Here is a 17266-nt window from a genome sequence, read left to right as displayed (position 1 = left end):
ATTAAATGCCACAATAAACAGCCAAGCCTCATTTAATCTGAGTTGGTTTACATCCATAAGAAATACTTGTGTGGTGGATAAACACCCAGTTTGCAGTTCATCACGTCTAATACATCATCAGATCCTCCCTTCACGTAGGAAGTAATGTTCAGCTTGTGTTGTAGAAGTACTGATCACATCGGTTTCTCTCATTTAACCTTTCATTTAAAAATATGATGGGCGAAAATAGGAAAATCTGAACTATGTATTTCACTTCAATAGCACCACAAACTCTGAAAAGACCATAAAGTTTAATAAGCACAGTGTCATATGATTTTCTCTGCAATAAACAAATCTTATAAACCTGAGGAGAAATATCACCTCTTCACTGCACCTGCTTATCACAAGTTTGGTTTTAACATTCTGTCATGAAACATTTTGTACATTTCACGTCGATGACGCAGCTTCTTCTTCACCGACTGTAAACCGAGACTCAAACTAACAGCAGCTACTTGTCTTAACTGGAGTTCAGTCAAAACCGACATTCAGGGATCAATAACACGATACAGAAACAATCACAAGAGGCATTTTAAAGATGTCAGCAATAAATCAAACTTTTATTTCTCCATATAGAAAAGAATTAAGTTAAATAGCGAAACAGTCCATCAAAAATCTGGCATCTTGTTTTCAACCAGTGGTCCTTAATACATTAACCTTTGTCCCAAAATGAAAAAAAAAAGATGTAACAAAGTGTAAATACCATGGTCACAGTAATAAATATTGAAAACAAAATCTTTTTTTTACATTTAAATTATATTTATATACATATATATATATTTGTGTGAATATATATATATACATACTATAAAGATATAGATATAATCATATACAGTAAAAAGTTATTTTCAAGTTTATCAAACATAAGTGTCAAATAAAAATGGCTGAAAACAGAATGATGATTGCATTTATTGTTTCATTCCCAAGGCATCAGTCACCATGGCCATTCAGAGTCTGTAATAAATAAAATGTGATAACCTCCAAAGATTGTAGTGCATCACTGTAAATCAAACAACAAAATCTGTAGTGCAAGTTTATTTTTCTTTGCGCAAAGTAATCTTGCAAATGTCAAACGTATCGTAAAACGGAATGACAACACTGAAAACAGAGAAGTTTGCTCAGAGTCTTTAACTTCAGTCTGTTCGGCACCACAACGTTCTTCGACGTCTTGGCAGCAGAAAACAAAAAAGCTTTCACATATAGAAAAACCGTGGCAGATATTCAAAACCAGGCTTATTTGGCAAATTATTTCAGACAAACAAAACACAAACAAAAACTCTCCAAAGGCTTTTTACACTCATCTCTGTCAGAATTGCCAAAAAAAAAAAAAATTGTAGATGAAATGCATAGAAATTAATTACCAGTAGCAAGAAGTAACTTAAGGTTTTTTTACTGTCATGCAGCATTTCTGAGACGCAAAGCAAGGCAGATACTGTAGATGTGTGTATCGATGTAGTAAAGGATGTTCAACAGATGTGGGCTCTGCCTCCGCTTGCACTTTTCCCTGGCTTCCATTCCCCCTAAGTGATAAGGAACGGGGGGGAGGTGGGGAGGCCTCCCTTTTCCTGTTTGTCTGCAGGATCCTCGTCCTGCTGAGAGCCGGAGAGGTTTGGCTTCGTCTTGTGTGTGTGTGTGTGTGTGTGTGTGTGATGTACATGCTTGCTCGTCTCAAACCTCTGCACCCAGCTCAATGATCCCAGTCTCAATAATGGGCACTAGCTTATCGTCCACCTGTACCAGCAGGATAGTTTTGTCGATATGGGAGCGATTGGCTGGTTCTCGGCTACAAGGCACCCACCGGTGAATCACCTGCAGGGGGCGACACAACGAGCGGCTCGGTGAGAGGAAGCATCCAATCAAAGTCATGAGGCGTTTTATTACACAGGAAGTAGGTCACAGAGGGTGTGATAGGTTCGAAGACACAAGTATAAAAGCTATGATATTGATATAATCATATTTATAGTGTGTGGGCTGAATAGACAACTCACACTCACCACAACAATCTGTGTGTGTGTGTGTGTGTGTGATAAGAACTTACATGTCCTTCCATGCCCTCCACAGGGCTCCAGTCCCTCCAGCAGGTCCGTCCTGCTCTCAGTCTCATGGTCTCCTCAGGCCATTGCAGCTCCTTCCTCTTCGATAAGTTGATGGTCTCCAGCACCTGACTCACGTCCACAATCTGGACCACACCAGGAAACAGAAACAAAGAGGTAAGCTTCAGAGGTCGTTGAATGAAGAGACGACTAGTAGTTTATCATAAGGTCTGAGGTGAGGATGCAGATGAAGAGGATTCGGCCCCAAGCAGCAGCGTCATTTGAAACTGTATTTCAGGGCATCGTGAAGCTGTGTGATGAAGATGATATGCACAGAAGTCAACATAATAAAGGGATTGTTCTTCTATAGAGTATTAATATAATTTCAGAATTATACAAGTATAACTTGGGGAAAATAGAAACTTCTAAAAAACCTCTATGTAACAGAATTTACTTTGTATATTGATAAATGCAGTTTCTCCCCAGTCACCAAATGCCTGTTTACAGGGTAAATTGTAAAATAAGCAATTTTTTTAAAGTTTACACGTTGCATTAACAAAACTACTTGGTGAAAATTACTTCTGTGTGTTTATGAAGATTAATGCAGGACAGTGAACATTTTTCAGGGAGCTTTCTTTAGATGTTTGGATGTGACAATCATTGCAGATTTTCTGGGATCTTCACAAACCTGCACTCTGTAGGAGATGTCATCTCTGCGCACAGTGGAGAAGGTGGGGTTGTGTTGCTGCGGGTGGTGGTAGTGGTGGTGGTGGTGATACTGGCTGAGGGGATCCGTCACGGTGCTGCACAGGCCGTCGTTGCCCAGGAGGCCCACCAGCGTGTGGCGTTTGCAGGGAGGGATGCTGTGGCTGGACGGGGAGGCGGAGGGGCCGGCGGGGTCGGAGGTGGAGCCCAGGCGGAGCTGCAGGGAGGTGGGGAGTGTGCGCAGGGACAGCTGGCTGGTGGAGGAGCGGCGACAGGGCTCCAGGCCGGTGGCGGAGGTGCGCAGGGAGGAGTGACGGCTGCTGCTGTAGCGGTAAGAAGACGACTGGCTGGCAACGGAGGCGCGGGCAGGAGAGTGTCGGACCAAACCAGACTGAACCGACTGGGAACTTTGACTGGTGCCTGATCACAGGGAGGAGGAGTCAGACATAGAACATGTGAAATTAGACTCTTTCATTCGACCTTCACTGGCGATTAAATACCCTAATTATTGTCCAGCTGAGGATCACCTTGATGGGTTAATTTCTCAGATCTAAGGAAGCCTCACCTGAGGAAGAGAATTGAAAATACAACTGATTCTACAGGCTTAATAATACTTACTGTCATACATCTGTCCACCAAGGATTTGTGTATGAATGCAGTTCAGATAACTGATAATGGACACTACTGCCATGGAACTGACATCCTCACGTGATATCATGTTTCATCTTTATATTTTACTGTGGCTCCAGAGAAATGAACATTTATCTTATGATCCGATAAGAGTGGCTCTTACCCAGAGGATGAGGCTGGTACGAGTAAGGGGGAACAGGCCCAGACAGACCCCCCTGTGACACAGAGCTCTGCTGAGAGTCCCCCCCAGTCCCATTCCCACTGCCACTGGACATCCCCCCCGCATCTGGATCCTCAATGTTCCCTCCACTGTTACAGCCGGCGCCGCAGCCTTTCCGTAACCTGAGAGAGAAATACAGATAATCCCTTAACACTAGAGTCAGATTTACCTAAGAGGAGTGGGGGAAAAGATCAGAGATGTGTATTCCAACCCTTCAAAGTCTGGGCTCTAATGAATAACCAACCTGTGCCAGGTGCTGACGACAAAGTTGCGGATGTTTCCGATGCTGATGGGCCCTCCCAGGATGTGTCCGAGCTGGGGGTGCGAGTTGCAGTAGGAGGTGGTGAGTGGAGACACGTAGATTGGATAACCGATGGGCTGGTCACAGGAGGAATTGATCATGTTGCGTAGAGCCTGCTTGGCGTTCTGGATGCTGCCGCGCTCGGGGTTTCGGTTTCTTAAGAAGACCAACTCCTGCTGCTGCCCGGCCCAGAGACCTCGGACACATTCTTTATTCACCTGGAGCGCGAGAGGAAGATCACTGTAAATATCATATCTTCGAACTAGTGAGAATGAATTAATCAGACTTAGTAATTCATGTGGTTGTTCCCACCTTGATGACACGGAAGCTAAGGTAGCGTCGATTCAGCATAATGATTTTGTACTCGTTGGTGCCCTCGTCGAGGACGTGGCGCAGGGCGAGCAGCGACGGCGAGTTGGACAGCACGGCGCTCCTCCAGGCCGGGTCACCCTCGTGGGCGATGACCAGGTTCTGCTGGTGGGAGGAGATGGCCTCGAAAAGAACCGCTGGCTCGTCGTACTCATCAGGGGACGTGAAGTGGTCCTGACAGGGAGGGGACAGGAAGTGTGGTGAGAACAAAGCTAAACGCTAAAGCTAACGCCGTGCGGTACCGACAACCTGCAGAGGCTCACCTGGTGCAACTTGAGAGACATTCGGATCCCAGGCACCACGACTTTCCTGAGCAGTTCCATGTCCGCGAAGATCCACTCGTCTCGTATCGAAGAGATGCGGAAATCTCCTTTAAACAATGCGTGAAGTCCGTAAAGGAAAGACTCCAGATTACTGTGATGGAAAGAGGAAAGAGGAAAGACATATGAGCACTATATAAACTGTTACTTAAACGTGTCATCCAGAGACAGAAAGTTATTTGGAAAGTTAAAAAACGAAACATTAAAAAGGTATTAAATCCCTAGAATTAAAAGTGATGTTCTTATAAAAACACTAAGTATGAGAAAGATTACTCAATAACCTGGACATATGATGAGCCGCTGTTCCCAGAGCTCTTCTTCCCAGCACACACAGGCCGAAGCAGAGCAGCACCAGAGCCGAGTCTTTCTCACTGTCCAGCGGCTAAAAACAAAAAGAACATCAGGAAAGATCAAACAAAACTCAAATGCTTAGAATGGACTGGTTTTCTGAGTGAAACACACACTTTTTATGTTTCCTTTCTTCATTCATTAAAAAAAGTAATCTGATAACAAATGTCGAAAGTACAGAATCCCTGAGGGAAATAGTGACACACGATGAAAGTGGTGCTGTGAGTCTCTGAGGGTCTTTGAAGCTGCTTCAAAAAAGAAACCTCACAACTATCTTTAAACTGAACCAGTGGTGTGAGAGACTTCACGTGAGGGATCATAGCACGAGATGTTTCAACCAGTCCATGTGAAACGGGTCAGACTAAATAACGCAGCCTCACCTTGGCCCTTCGAGAGTTGCAGTACTGGATCCAGCCCAGGTACACGCAGCAGAAGCTGTCCCTGGAGATGCCTGCGAGCCGATGGTCATAGTCCTCGTCGATGTTGGGATTGAAGGTGGGGTCCAGGTCCACGTAGTTCCTCTCACCACAGGCCTGCAGGCCGTCCTTCATGGTCTCATTCGCCAGCCACTCCTCCAGTTTGGGGGAGGCGATCACATAGTAGATGATACCCTGAGGCCGGAGAGGGATGATGCACTTTATTGTAACATTTTATACTTTAAAAGTCAGAGCTGCTCTCGTTAACAGTACTTGGACGTTGTACCAACCTTGACGTAGTAGGTGGTGAGGATGCGCCGCAGGTCGAACACTTGCAGCATGGAGGCGGCGCTGTTGTCTGTGATGCTGTAGCCCTCCAGCACGTATTTGGTGACCAGCACCTCCCAGGACAGCCAGCGCTGGCCGAAGGCGGCGTTAAAGGACAGGATGTGAGGAAGGTGACCCGGCTCGCAGCAGCAGCAGCCCTCGTCTTCCTCCACCCCCTCAGTGATGGCCTCCACTTCCCTCTGCTGACAGTAAGTCCCTGAGCAGCAGAAATGAACGGGTTCAAGATACAGCACTGCTTTTGTGGAAACACCTCAGGTCCTTTCTGCAAACTGTGCTTTGTTCAAACTGGCAAATTGAAAAAGGATTGAAAAACTGTTTGATGAGGATCTTTTTTTCTTTTTAATGTAAAAAAAACTGTGACCTTTACATTGAAATCTGAAAAACTGCTGACAGGCCGTTGTGGTGTCACGAGGTTCTGTTAAACGTTCAGTGTGTCACAGGTTTGTTGCACAGCAGCACAACTGGCTGACCTACACACTGTAATGATGATGAATAACAAGAGAGGGTTTTACTGGAGGACAAACCAGACCAAACCAAACTGGAACATTTTGAGGAACTGGTTAGTAGTCTTCCTTCAATTCATCTAAATCCAGAACTAAAACAATTGAGGGTTTTAGTTGAACCTGCTTGAGAAAACAAGTGGTAGATTTTGATGATAAGACCCCTGAATATGTTTTACCTCCATATCTTTGACTACCACTCATTGATTTATCAGTAATCCAGTGGAAAATGAATCTGAACAAAACTCCTGACCAATCTGGTGTCACGCATGTTCTCTCTCCCCCCACCTCTGAACTCCAGCCCCCGCAGCTGGAAGGTGACCAGGCCGTTGCCGATCTCTATAAGGTGCACCAGCGCGTTCAGGTAGTCGGAGGCCAGGATGAAACAGTCCCCGGTGCTGAAGTTCCCCCAGCGGCCCAGCAGGAGGTCTCCACACAGGCTGTGCTGCAGGGAGCGGGTCAGGTGCTCATAGAAGATGGAGTTCAGATTGTTGTCGTCGGAGCCTGAAGGAGGAAAGAAAAAAGGACAAAAAGATGACATCAGGGTTTAAAGCTTTGTCAAATTAAAGTCAATTCATACGAGAGAACAATGATGTAAATAAAGAGTAAATAAACTCAAATATAACGTCCTCACCTGGATTTCTGTCCAGCTGAGAAGCCAGACGAGTGTTGGAGTGATCCACTCTTTTTGTGCTGTTAAAAAATAAATCACAAATTTACGAAAGCTGAAACTTTTCTTGATTTGAACATGGAAAAGTATTTCTATTTTATTTTGCCTACTTGTAATCTCTCTCCCAGAACTTGACAGGGCGGACATAGGAGGTGATGAAGATGGCACTGCCGAGGAACGGGTTGAGGGGAGTGGAGAAGATGGCCGACACCACAGCCTGGACAAACAGCATGGCAGAGTCTGGAGGGGCTCCAGTCAAGGATCACCAGTGATATGCTCTGCTTTAATAAACTCTAATATCAGCGGATTTAACATTTCAATGCAGTTGAGATACAATTTATAACACATGTTAAATAACGTTTCATCAAACCAAACACCAACTCTAAGAAAAAAAGAACTATGTCAGAGTAGAATCAACACAAAGAAGAATTAGAAGGTAGGAATTACACCAGTGCTGTGGTTGTGCTGGTGTGAAACCAGTGACACGCTGCAGAATGTATTACGAGGATACGAGGCACAGCAAAGGGCTGAGCAAAGGCGTGGAAGGCTGAGCCCCACGTGATCTGCCAGGGAGCGATGTAGGTGTAGACAAAGTGCAGCTTGTAGAACAGCTCCCACAACTGTGAAAAAAAACACACAACATGAATCAGTGCTTCAAAAAGGAGACAAAGGTCAGTTTAGTAGAGTTGACTGCACAGAACGTGGTTGTAATTTGCCCTGATAAGCACAAAACCACATGTATGTCATATATGTCTGCATGTAAATGTCTCTGGTGTGAGTTGTGTGGGTCAATATGGATTCCCCTCACCTTGCTGAAAACAATGGACATGACGAAAAGGTCGAGCAGCAGCGTCTCAGACATGTGACGGTAGTCGAAGGTGAAGAAGAGGACGGTGAAGAGGATGGTCACGTATTGGTACGTCGGGCTGCTGTAGGACGAACGCAGAAGCTTCAGACCGGCCACCGTGATCATCAGAGCGCCGACCCTGCACCACGTGAACACAAGGAACGTCCGTCAGTTTAATCAGTGAGACAGAAGCTACTAGCTTAGTTTAGGTTGGAGATTGGAAACTGGACCAGCTCCACGACAAAGAGTCAGTTACCCTGAAACTAGAGGAAACTCCAACTAACGAAGATTCTGATATGTCTTTAGAAGTAAAAGATATGCTGTACAGGTTTTCAGACTATGACAGAGAATAACCAGAGATCAACCTCCAACTCAAGATTAGAGGAAACATTAGGGGCGTGTTCTCACTCGGTATCGAGCCTCTTGGGGCTGGCGAGCTCTCTGGCGCTGCCACTCAGCTCGTTGAGGATGACGAGAGGATAGAGAACGTTCTTCTCCACAAACAGCAGCCACACGTGGAGCTTCTCAAACCACATCACGTGAGCCGCATCTGACGAGACAGATGTCATAATCATTGTATTAAAGAGACACAATATGAGAAAACACAGATTTAAGATTTCTTAAGATGCGACTTAGAACCGAAGCAGTGATCACTGTTTGTGCTGAACTCACCCCGGACTTCAAACTGGTAGTACTCCTTTGTTTTCAGCAGCGGGTGAGAGAAGCAGTACCAGGGCAGCTGCTTGCGGACTTGAGGCAGCAGGTAGTGGGTGAGCAGCCCCACCGTCCCCAGCAGAGCATACAGGACATAACTGAGGAAAGGCTGAGGGACACAGAGACCAAATTAAAAAACCTCTACACATTCAGTAACGTTTCTAGAAGCACAACTTTGAAGATATGTGAGTCACACACAGACGGAGATATCTGGAATTATTCGATTGACTGAAGCTGTTTCCTTCACCTGCAGTGCGATGAACACTGTGCTGACGTGGATGGCAAAGTAGAGGACAGCGATGACCACACAGACAATCAGGTCCGACTGCAGACGCTCGTTCTGTGAAAGGGACACATCGGATATCGGTTTGGCTTTAACAACTGTAATCGTGCATCTGATCATCTTAAATTGACCATTTCTCTCGGACCACTCCTGGTCTGAAGGACATGATTACTGATGGTCAGCTCACCACTGAGGCGCGGAGCTTCTCAGGCAGAGGGTCCTGCACTTCTGACAGAGGGTCCTCCGGGTTCTTGTCTTTCAAATCGGGTAAGACCTTGGACTGAATCAGGGAGCTGTAAGCCAAGAAGGAACGATATTAGCTGCTTCAAACACCACAAATCTCCTGTGGGGGAGTTTATCTCCGAGGGAATGTATAATGTAATCACTCCCTGTTGGCACTACTGTGTGTGAGAGAGTTTCAACTGAGCATTTTGTGAAATGCTCAGAAAATCCCCTGCTGAGATAATCCTCAGCATATGTACGAGGAGCAAAGTCACAGATTATTCTTTAATATGGATTTCGGTCTGGCTGACGTCTCGAGCACTTAGTGGAAAACACTTTGGGGCTTTTTCGCCTGTTTAAGAGCCAGAAGGACGAATTCAACATCATAACAACCAAAGCTGGAATTTTTTCAGGGAACAGGTTCAGGCAAATGTTGGAGTTTCACTTTTCAGATGTATTCCCCTGTGAGTCACATCAAATCAGGACTGACTGGGTGGAGTTGTGCACGGCTGTGAACATACATGAGGACGGAGGGGTCGCTGCTCTCTCGGCTCAGGTGGTAAGACACTGCCACCAAGAGGCCGCAGAAGACGGAGAACAGCACAGGGATGTGATGAGGCTCCCAGGTCTCCTGGAAGACAGAGGGACAAGGTTTCAATAGATTTGTTATTTTGGGCTTCTTCCATTTTTTTTTTAATAGACCAAACGCAATGAATGTAGAAAGTTATAATCCTGATGGCAGATGTGAAATGATTTGGGATTATTTTCCAGAGCCGAAAAAATCAAAAAATACTTCTTCCATGTTCAAATGCAGGAAGCAAGACTGAGAAAAGTTATTTCTAAGCTTCCCAAAAGTTTTTGGAGACAACTCACAAAATGTTTTCAACTTTAATGCTGTTATAATATTCATGTCCTCTACTGTCAAGTCAGAATTAAAATGCACTGCTGCTTCTTAACTGTAGGACAGTGGTTATACATTGTGATTAATCTGTAATTTCTGTCATCAGAGTAGGTTTTGGATTCCCGTGTTTTTCTCCCTCACCTTCAGAGCTCCGTAGCAGAAGCCGTAGAGCAGCGCGACGGTGACGACGCTGCGCAGGATGCTGTACAGCGCCGACAGGAGGCTGGTGGAGGCTGCGGGGGGGGGGGGGCACAGAGAGGGCGTCAGCAGTGAGACCAGAGAACCTGACGGGCATCAGGCCAGGCAGAATGCAAATCAGCACTTTCAAACATTCCCCATCAAAGCATATCAGGCGTGACAGTGTCTGTGAGTGTCTGTTTGGTGCCGCAGAGGTCAGAGCCCCCCCCCCCCCCTCGTGGAGAAATTGATCATCTACAAGTGGCTCACCGTTTCCCCCGAACACGTGGATGTCCAGCTGCTCGAACAGGTACATGACGAACGTGTTGACTTGCGGCAGCAGCCCCACGAAGAAGATGATGGGAAAACACAGAGTGAAAACTGCAGGACCACAAACACAAGGGGACAGCGTGATGAGAATCCAGCAGCGGCCAGTTTAAATGCATTTTATATTTGGATTTTTAATTATCCAGACATCAGGTTTGAGATTATACAGACGTCGGCGACTTGGTGTTTATTGTTCTGCGTCTTTGGCTCGGAGCTACAAACGTTATTGGGTAATATTGGTGCACAGCTGCATCTCCGAGGGGCAACTTCAGAAATTGCTAATGAAAGGTGGGGATAATATCCTCTGAACAAATAAACATTGCATTCGTAGAATGTGGCTCAAACACAATTATCACTTCTGGCTCACGGCAACCCGCTCAACTCATCCTGCAACCGGAACTCGATGTGTCTCTGCTGATGAGACGATCTACTTGTGAAAGGAATTAAAGTGAAGAAGTGAATTCTCATGTTTTAGGAGCAATGTTCAACCGTTTATTGATTCTTCAGCTGAGACGTAGGTTTGATGGAATCCTGCCTTCGATTATTTTGTAAATTAAAAACGAGCACATTTCGGTTTCTGTTAAATAATATAAAATATTTCCATCCATCTCTGTCTTGGACAAATTTAGGAGAAATGTATTTAAGAGATTGTTGATTTACTGTCGGTCCCCAAACTCTGCAACAGTCTTCCTGTTTGTATTTGTCTTGCAACGGAAATAACTTATTTTTACTCATTCTCTTCATATACATGGGAACTAAAGTGGATTCCCACACTGACACAATGACAACAGACACAGGTGAAAACACAAAACTACTTGTTGGAGGTAAAAGTTTTACTAAAATGACTCAATTGACAATGAATAGAAACTCTTGTCAAAAATACGCATGTGCAAGGATGTGCTTTGTCTATCTTTCTGTTCCTGGTCATCTATATGGTATTTGGCATGTTTTATGAAAAGTGCCATACAGACAAATAATGTGACTATATGTAATATCCCTGCACGAGGCAATGGCAGGGGAACCCGGCTGCTGTCTCACCTATGAAGAGGTCCCGGGCCGAGGCGAGCACCAGGGAGCTGGTGATGGCGACGCCGTACAGGCTGATCCTGGATGAAGTGGTCCTCAGGCTGCCGTAGTGGAGCAGCCAGATGAGGCCACAGCACAGGCAGAAGTAGACAGGCCGGCTGTACGCTATGATACGATTATGGCCCTGCAGGGAGAAGGGTATGATGCTGTAAGTGGTTTGTTACACAAGCTGGACTTTCTCTTTGTGGACCAGTAGGGCTCAGTATTCAGCACACAAACCCTGAATATTAAAGTTAAAAATTCTCAGAGGAGCCAGCAAACACTTGCTGTAGTAAAAATATCTGACCTCACATAGAACAAATCATATTTTACGACATCATCCATTAAAATTATCATTCTAATAAGACATTATAACCTATTTAGTAGTATCGGTGTCACATGAAGCCTTCAGACAGTGACACTGGTTTACAGAGGTAGAGGATTGAGTCGGAGGTTTGTTAAGAGATGAAGAACACTCCTCAGCCCAGGAGGCCGCGAGCTGACCTGCTTTTTCCACCAACACTTTACGCACCAACAATCAGATTAAATAGGCCGGGATCGCTCAAGATGTGTCAACAACATCGGGAAAGAGAAAAGACAAACACTTGGAGGTGAGATGAGGTGAAGGAGATTGGGAGGGGGTGGGGGATGACAGGGAGAGCGGTGGAAGGAGAGGAGGAGAGAGCTGGATACAAACAGAGAGAGAGAGAGAGAGAGGGAGCTGTGGTCTGAGCTCTGGCCGGCTATTTAAAGCTCGTGCCTGCAGCGGAGTCGAAGCTGCATTAATAAAAGACGCCGTTTCAGAGCGACTGACGCAAGGGAGGGAGGAGCCGCTCAGAGCCACAGGGGGAAAGCAGCATCGCTCTCAAGAACCACAACAGAAAGGGATTCAAACAACCACTGGTCACATTAGACATGGAAGGAGATTGACTCTATTAGTTTACTGATAAAAGTGTAAAGGTCAAATTCTCCATAGACACAGTTTTGTGCACTTGGCCCTTGTGAACGAAGGTTGTTCACAGTGTGAACTCTCCAGGAATTTAAGCCCCAAACACTCCAAGATGTGGACACAAGTTGTTTTACTTACATGTCGAGGGGAAGAGGAGTCTGGCTGGACACTCTGTCAACAAACAAGAGCCAGAGAACTGGATTACTTCTTTTTGTAAACACACTTCAAAAGGAAGTATAGCATTAAAGAATTTCTGAACATCAGGAATTCCCTTAAAGGCACAGAAAACTTTGCCAAAAAAACAATATCATGTGATTCGGAATGCCGGTGAAAAAATAAATCAACAAACAATGCTTCTTTGTGTCACTTCTGACGTCATGTTTGATTGAAGTCGAGCAGTTTATATAAATATTCACCTTTAGTAAGGAATACTGGCAACTCGCAATGACAAGGCAGAACTGAAAGACCCAGATGTCCGTGAAGAAGCCCTGGACCAGCAGCACCGAACCCAGAAAGGCCACCAGGACGGCCAGGATCACGGCCAGCACGTTCTCCAGGACCTCGCGGTTCCTGCAACAACAGTGGAGAAGAGCATTTTTTAATAGTGATTTTTTAGTCTGATTTAAAATGATCAGACAGTGGTTCTTGGGTTTCCACTGGGAGCAGGAAGTGATTGGTCAGTGTGCCTGAGGGGCCGGATGGTGGAACAGGAACTGAAGAGGTCTGAGCTAGAAGCTGGCACCAACCAGTGCAGAATCTAAAAATCAATTGGGTCTCTTCTGTAGATGTGCTCTTTCTTCTCGGTGCCAGTCAGACGCCTTGCAGCTGCATTTTGAATGAGACGCATGAGAGACAAGGCAAACTAAGAGACTGACTCCGACATAGAGAGAGATCCCAGTAACCACGTCTGCAAGAGATGAAACACACAGGGTCTACGAATTCCTCCTTCATAAGAGGAATGATTGTACGTCAGCAACAGAACTAAAAAAAACAAAGTTGACCTGCTTCTCGAATTATGAGACAGACGGAAAAATGACACCAATGTTCCCGTCAGTGGTTTGAGGAGAGATAAGGGTTTCGTAAAGTTAGTTAATGAGCTGCATGAGTCTTGAGTAGCCGCTTTACTGCAGCTACAAGGACTGTTCCAGAGAAAATATGCTTTAATAACAGTAAATATGAAACATTTATTGTCTAAAGTGTTTACCAGAAATCAAATTACTGTTGACCAACGCAACAATATCAACCCCGACCAGCATATGTTCATTTTCCATCCATTTTACAAATTGGTCAAATCTATTTTCGCTGTATTTTCACACAGACACACAAACACATCACTCCACTCAAACTGGATCAAACAAAACCCACATTGTTTGGTGTTTGCAAATACAAATGAAACATATGTGTATTTGCATGTAGGGCTGGGGAAGTAAGATCTGAACACAAGTGGTCACATGAGACGCAGTCAGGACGAATTCTATCAGAGTTGTCCTCATGTGATCGGACATGATTACCAGGTCTGAACTGAGCCTCATTTGTCTCTTTCAAGGCAAACGTATGTATATCATGACACTTACTGCCATAAATATATATAAACGTTAGTCATATAAGAAAGAGCGTTATCAAAGCATGAGCTTGAACTTTTCAAAAGCTCATAAATTGCCCTAAATGTATACGGAGAAAGGGTTAGTATAATCCAAACAGGGATTTCTATTATCTCGCTCCTCAGACAGAGGTCTCCACCTCTGCACTGAACGGACAGCAGGGAGATGTTGACATTCAAGGGTTTCAAAAAGTGATTGGCTAATCTGTTAGGAATTTGTTGCTCCAGCTGTATGTTGCTGCTCATGGGTCTGTGTCTGTGTCTGTGTCTGTGCTGCAGAGATCTCCGTCTGTCCTGGATTTCCGTGGGACTGACCTGATTTAGTAAATGGTTAATGCTGTGCTGGGCAGAATACTAATGAGTAGTAACACCTGTGTTATTAGTCTAAATAACAGAGGGGGGGGGGGGGGGGGGGGGAGTATTTTATCTTTGTATATTTACTTCAGCCAAGGAGATTATATTTTTCATCATCTCATTGTTGGTTGGTTGATTTGTTTGTTTGTTTGTTTGTTTGTCTGATGGATTATGTAAAAATACAGAACAGATTTCCATGAGATTTGGTGGAAAAGGAACCCAATCAAATTTGGAAAAGAGGAAACAAAGGAGCTAATCCAAGATTTCTTTCCTCCACTTTCTTCAACATCGAGAAATTGGGCATTGTTTTACATTTCACTGATTTCCCGCATATATTTGGACTGATTTATGAATTTGTCCAATTTGATGCAGCCTGATTGAAATCAACGAACTGTAAGGTCTTTGGTGAGTTATGTATTCTACTGATTCTACTGAGTGTCATTCTAGTTTTAAGTAAGATGGCATGTCGCAGTTTGTCATATGTCATATATAAACTTGGGAGTACAAACACTTATGTAGCTGTAGCAGCTGTTTTTACAATGACATGTTTAACCCTTTTATATTTTGACCTCATTTTAACATCTGTGATCAAGTTTGACAGACAGAGGCAGTTTTCACTTGGTGCTACATCCGGACACAAAGCTTCAAGGTGCCTTGTGTTTCGTTAACGCTTGAGGATGATGTGCAGCCTCACCTGTCAAACAGTGCCAGCAGTGTGAGTCGGTCGAAGTGCAGGCCGACCCACAGGTACGGGAGAAGCCACAAGCGGTAGTACTGCCGTACTTTGCCGGCAGCCGAGGTGGCGACAGGGTCGTCCTGTGCCAGCGGTGCGTCCTGGAGCTCCGGGCTCAGATCTCCGTCCTGCTGCTCCAGCAGCTCTGGGTCCATGGTCAGCAGACGGTTCAGACGGATCTGAGGGAGGGAAATCTGTCTCACGGTTAGTCAGCTGGTTCATCACTCTACTCAAAGCTCTTCAACAAACATGATTTATTAATAACAGCAGTAGTCTTAAGATTTGAGCCATAAAAAAAGTCAATAAAAACTAAGAAATGTAAGCATTCAATATTTTCTTCGTATGAGATTTGATTTTGTATGTTCACAGAATAAAGACTGGAACGCTGCCCCCCCCCCACCCACCCACCCACTCAAAGCCATCTGGAGTTTCATCACAAAAATAACTGTGTCAGATGATCAAACATTTTTCCGGATCATATATAAAACCAAAACCAGATGAGTATATAGATGATGGGCTCAATTTTTTTAATAACTTTAGAAGTCATTTTTAAAACTGCTGAGATATGATTTGTTTTTGGCCTGAGGTAAAGAAATGGAAAGAAAAGGGATAACAGAACAACACAACAACAACAACTGCTCATACTGACAAGTGTGAACGCCAACAATAATATGTAGAAATATGTAAAGCAGACATGGTTTGCTTTTGAACTGTTTCTGTCTGTACTCCTCCGCAAATCTACCTCTGTGACACACACACACACACACACACACACACACACACACACACACACACACACACACACACACACACACACACACACACACACACACACACACACACACACACACACACACACACACACACACACACACACACACACACACACACACACACACACACACACACACACACAGACACACAGACACACACACACAGACAGAGAGGTTGGGCACTCACCAGGTCATGAGGGTAGAAGCGAACTGAGGTAGAACTGGAGAGGTGGGAGTCGGTGTCCCTGCATCAGACAAAATGAGAACACTGATTAGAGAAAAGCATCGGCTGCGATTACCGTATTAAATCATCATCTAGTTCCAGGCAACCTGAAACTAAATTGTCAATAGGTCATTTTCTCGCTTATGTTATTTTACAATTAAATTGTTTTCCTCACAGGCATGTCATAAACCGAAAGATTATGTTCTTAATGGGACAAAACCAAGAAAGAGAAAGGCGAGAAATTTGGTTTGTAAACTGATATCATTTTCAATTCGTTTTATCGAGTATGTTTAATTAAAAAATGATGAGCGAGCATCAGAATTTTAGAACCTATTATGATCTCCAAATCCTTAAAAGATATGAATCTGTCAATTTAACGTGGAAGTAGCCAAATTAAATTCAAAGACAAAAGACGAGCATCTCAGTTTAATTCTCAATAACTGGAGAATGTTTTTATTGCTATTTGGATTTTCTGTTCTCAACATGAGGTACAGCTGTGTATTGTCTACCTAAAAACAGCAAGTGAGGTTTAGGCCTGCAAAACAGAATTAATCAGTTTATCTGATAATAGTTTTCTAGATAAACAGATTAGTCACTAGATATATAAAGTAACATTTGAAATAATGAAAATCCTGCCGTTACAGTTTAGGTGATATCTTTTGAAAACAACAATTGAAAACCCACACATATTGGTTTTCTGTCACATGAGACAAAAAAAGCAGCAAATGACAAACAATTACTTCATAATTAACAAAATGTTGATGTAAACCACACTTCTCATAACTGTTATAGGTGTTTTATGTGGGTTGAGAGAAGATTTAACGATTGGCTTATTAAAAAAGAGAACAAAGTAAATTTTATGAACTAGAAAACCCATTTAATAAATCCGATGAATTGACACTAACCATAGGTTATTGGAGGCTCGTCTGGTTGCAGGTTCAAAATTGACCAGGGACAAGTCACATCCACCAGCCTCGTACAAAGAGGGAGTGAGTTTTCCTGGAACAACACGACAGAAGACAGAGAAGCACAGTCAGTTCACTGGAATCACAATCATTTCATTAAACTAGGTGTAACTAGTTTTCTTTGGCAACGTCACTGTGTTCACCTGAGCCAATGGGATTATGGAGTGAATGTGCCCTCTCCCAAAGAGACTATAAGCAAGTCAGTCATTTCCTGCTCCACTGGAGGAGCAATCAGGT

The 17266-nt window shown here is 44.2% G+C and overlaps 1 protein-coding gene across 7 annotated transcripts in view; it reads right to left on the bottom strand.

Moving 5' to 3' along the window:
• Window positions 1–16: 16 nt before the first annotated feature.
• pcnx1 (pecanex 1) overlaps window positions 17–17266 on the bottom strand; it is a 32568-nt gene continuing 15318 nt past the window's right edge. For 2 of the 7 annotated variants that reach the window (XM_062397120.1, XM_062397122.1), the window contains 28 exons: window positions 16970–17063; window positions 16029–16086; window positions 15030–15262; window positions 12798–12951; window positions 12520–12552; window positions 11406–11577; window positions 10311–10421; window positions 10005–10096; window positions 9484–9593; window positions 8928–9033; window positions 8705–8797; window positions 8416–8566; window positions 8152–8293; window positions 7705–7882; window positions 7408–7516; window positions 7007–7136; window positions 6861–6919; window positions 6515–6730; window positions 5669–5922; window positions 5343–5573; window positions 4896–4996; window positions 4558–4708; window positions 4238–4468; window positions 3869–4143; window positions 3568–3746; window positions 2758–3194; window positions 2075–2215; window positions 17–1845 (listed from right to left, as the gene is read on the bottom strand). In XM_062397120.1, the coding sequence (XP_062253104.1) occupies window positions 1705–1845; window positions 2075–2215; window positions 2758–3194; window positions 3568–3746; window positions 3869–4143; window positions 4238–4468; window positions 4558–4708; window positions 4896–4996; window positions 5343–5573; window positions 5669–5922; window positions 6515–6730; window positions 6861–6919; window positions 7007–7136; window positions 7408–7516; window positions 7705–7882; window positions 8152–8293; window positions 8416–8566; window positions 8705–8797; window positions 8928–9033; window positions 9484–9593; window positions 10005–10096; window positions 10311–10421; window positions 11406–11577; window positions 12520–12552; window positions 12798–12951; window positions 15030–15262; window positions 16029–16086; window positions 16970–17063 (4382 nt within the window). In that variant the 3' untranslated portion in view covers window positions 17–1704. Of the gene's footprint in view, window positions 1846–2074; window positions 2216–2757; window positions 3340–3567; window positions 3747–3868; window positions 4144–4237; window positions 4469–4557; window positions 4709–4895; window positions 4997–5342; window positions 5574–5668; window positions 5923–6514; window positions 6731–6860; window positions 6920–7006; window positions 7137–7407; window positions 7517–7704; window positions 7883–8151; window positions 8294–8415; window positions 8567–8704; window positions 8798–8927; window positions 9034–9483; window positions 9594–10004; window positions 10097–10310; window positions 10422–11405; window positions 11578–12519; window positions 12553–12797; window positions 12952–15029; window positions 15263–16028; window positions 16087–16969; window positions 17064–17266 lie in introns of those variants that run through there. The other 5 variants (XM_062397121.1, XM_062397123.1, XM_062397125.1 and 2 more) reach the window with 4 other exon arrangements.

Source organism: Platichthys flesus, chromosome 10 (genome assembly GCF_949316205.1).
Source record: "Platichthys flesus chromosome 10, fPlaFle2.1, whole genome shotgun sequence".
NCBI classification, from domain to species: domain Eukaryota; kingdom Metazoa; phylum Chordata; class Actinopteri; order Pleuronectiformes; family Pleuronectidae; genus Platichthys; species Platichthys flesus.
Note: the sequence above shows the minus strand (reverse complement) of the source record. Positions and strands in the feature narration are given on the sequence as shown.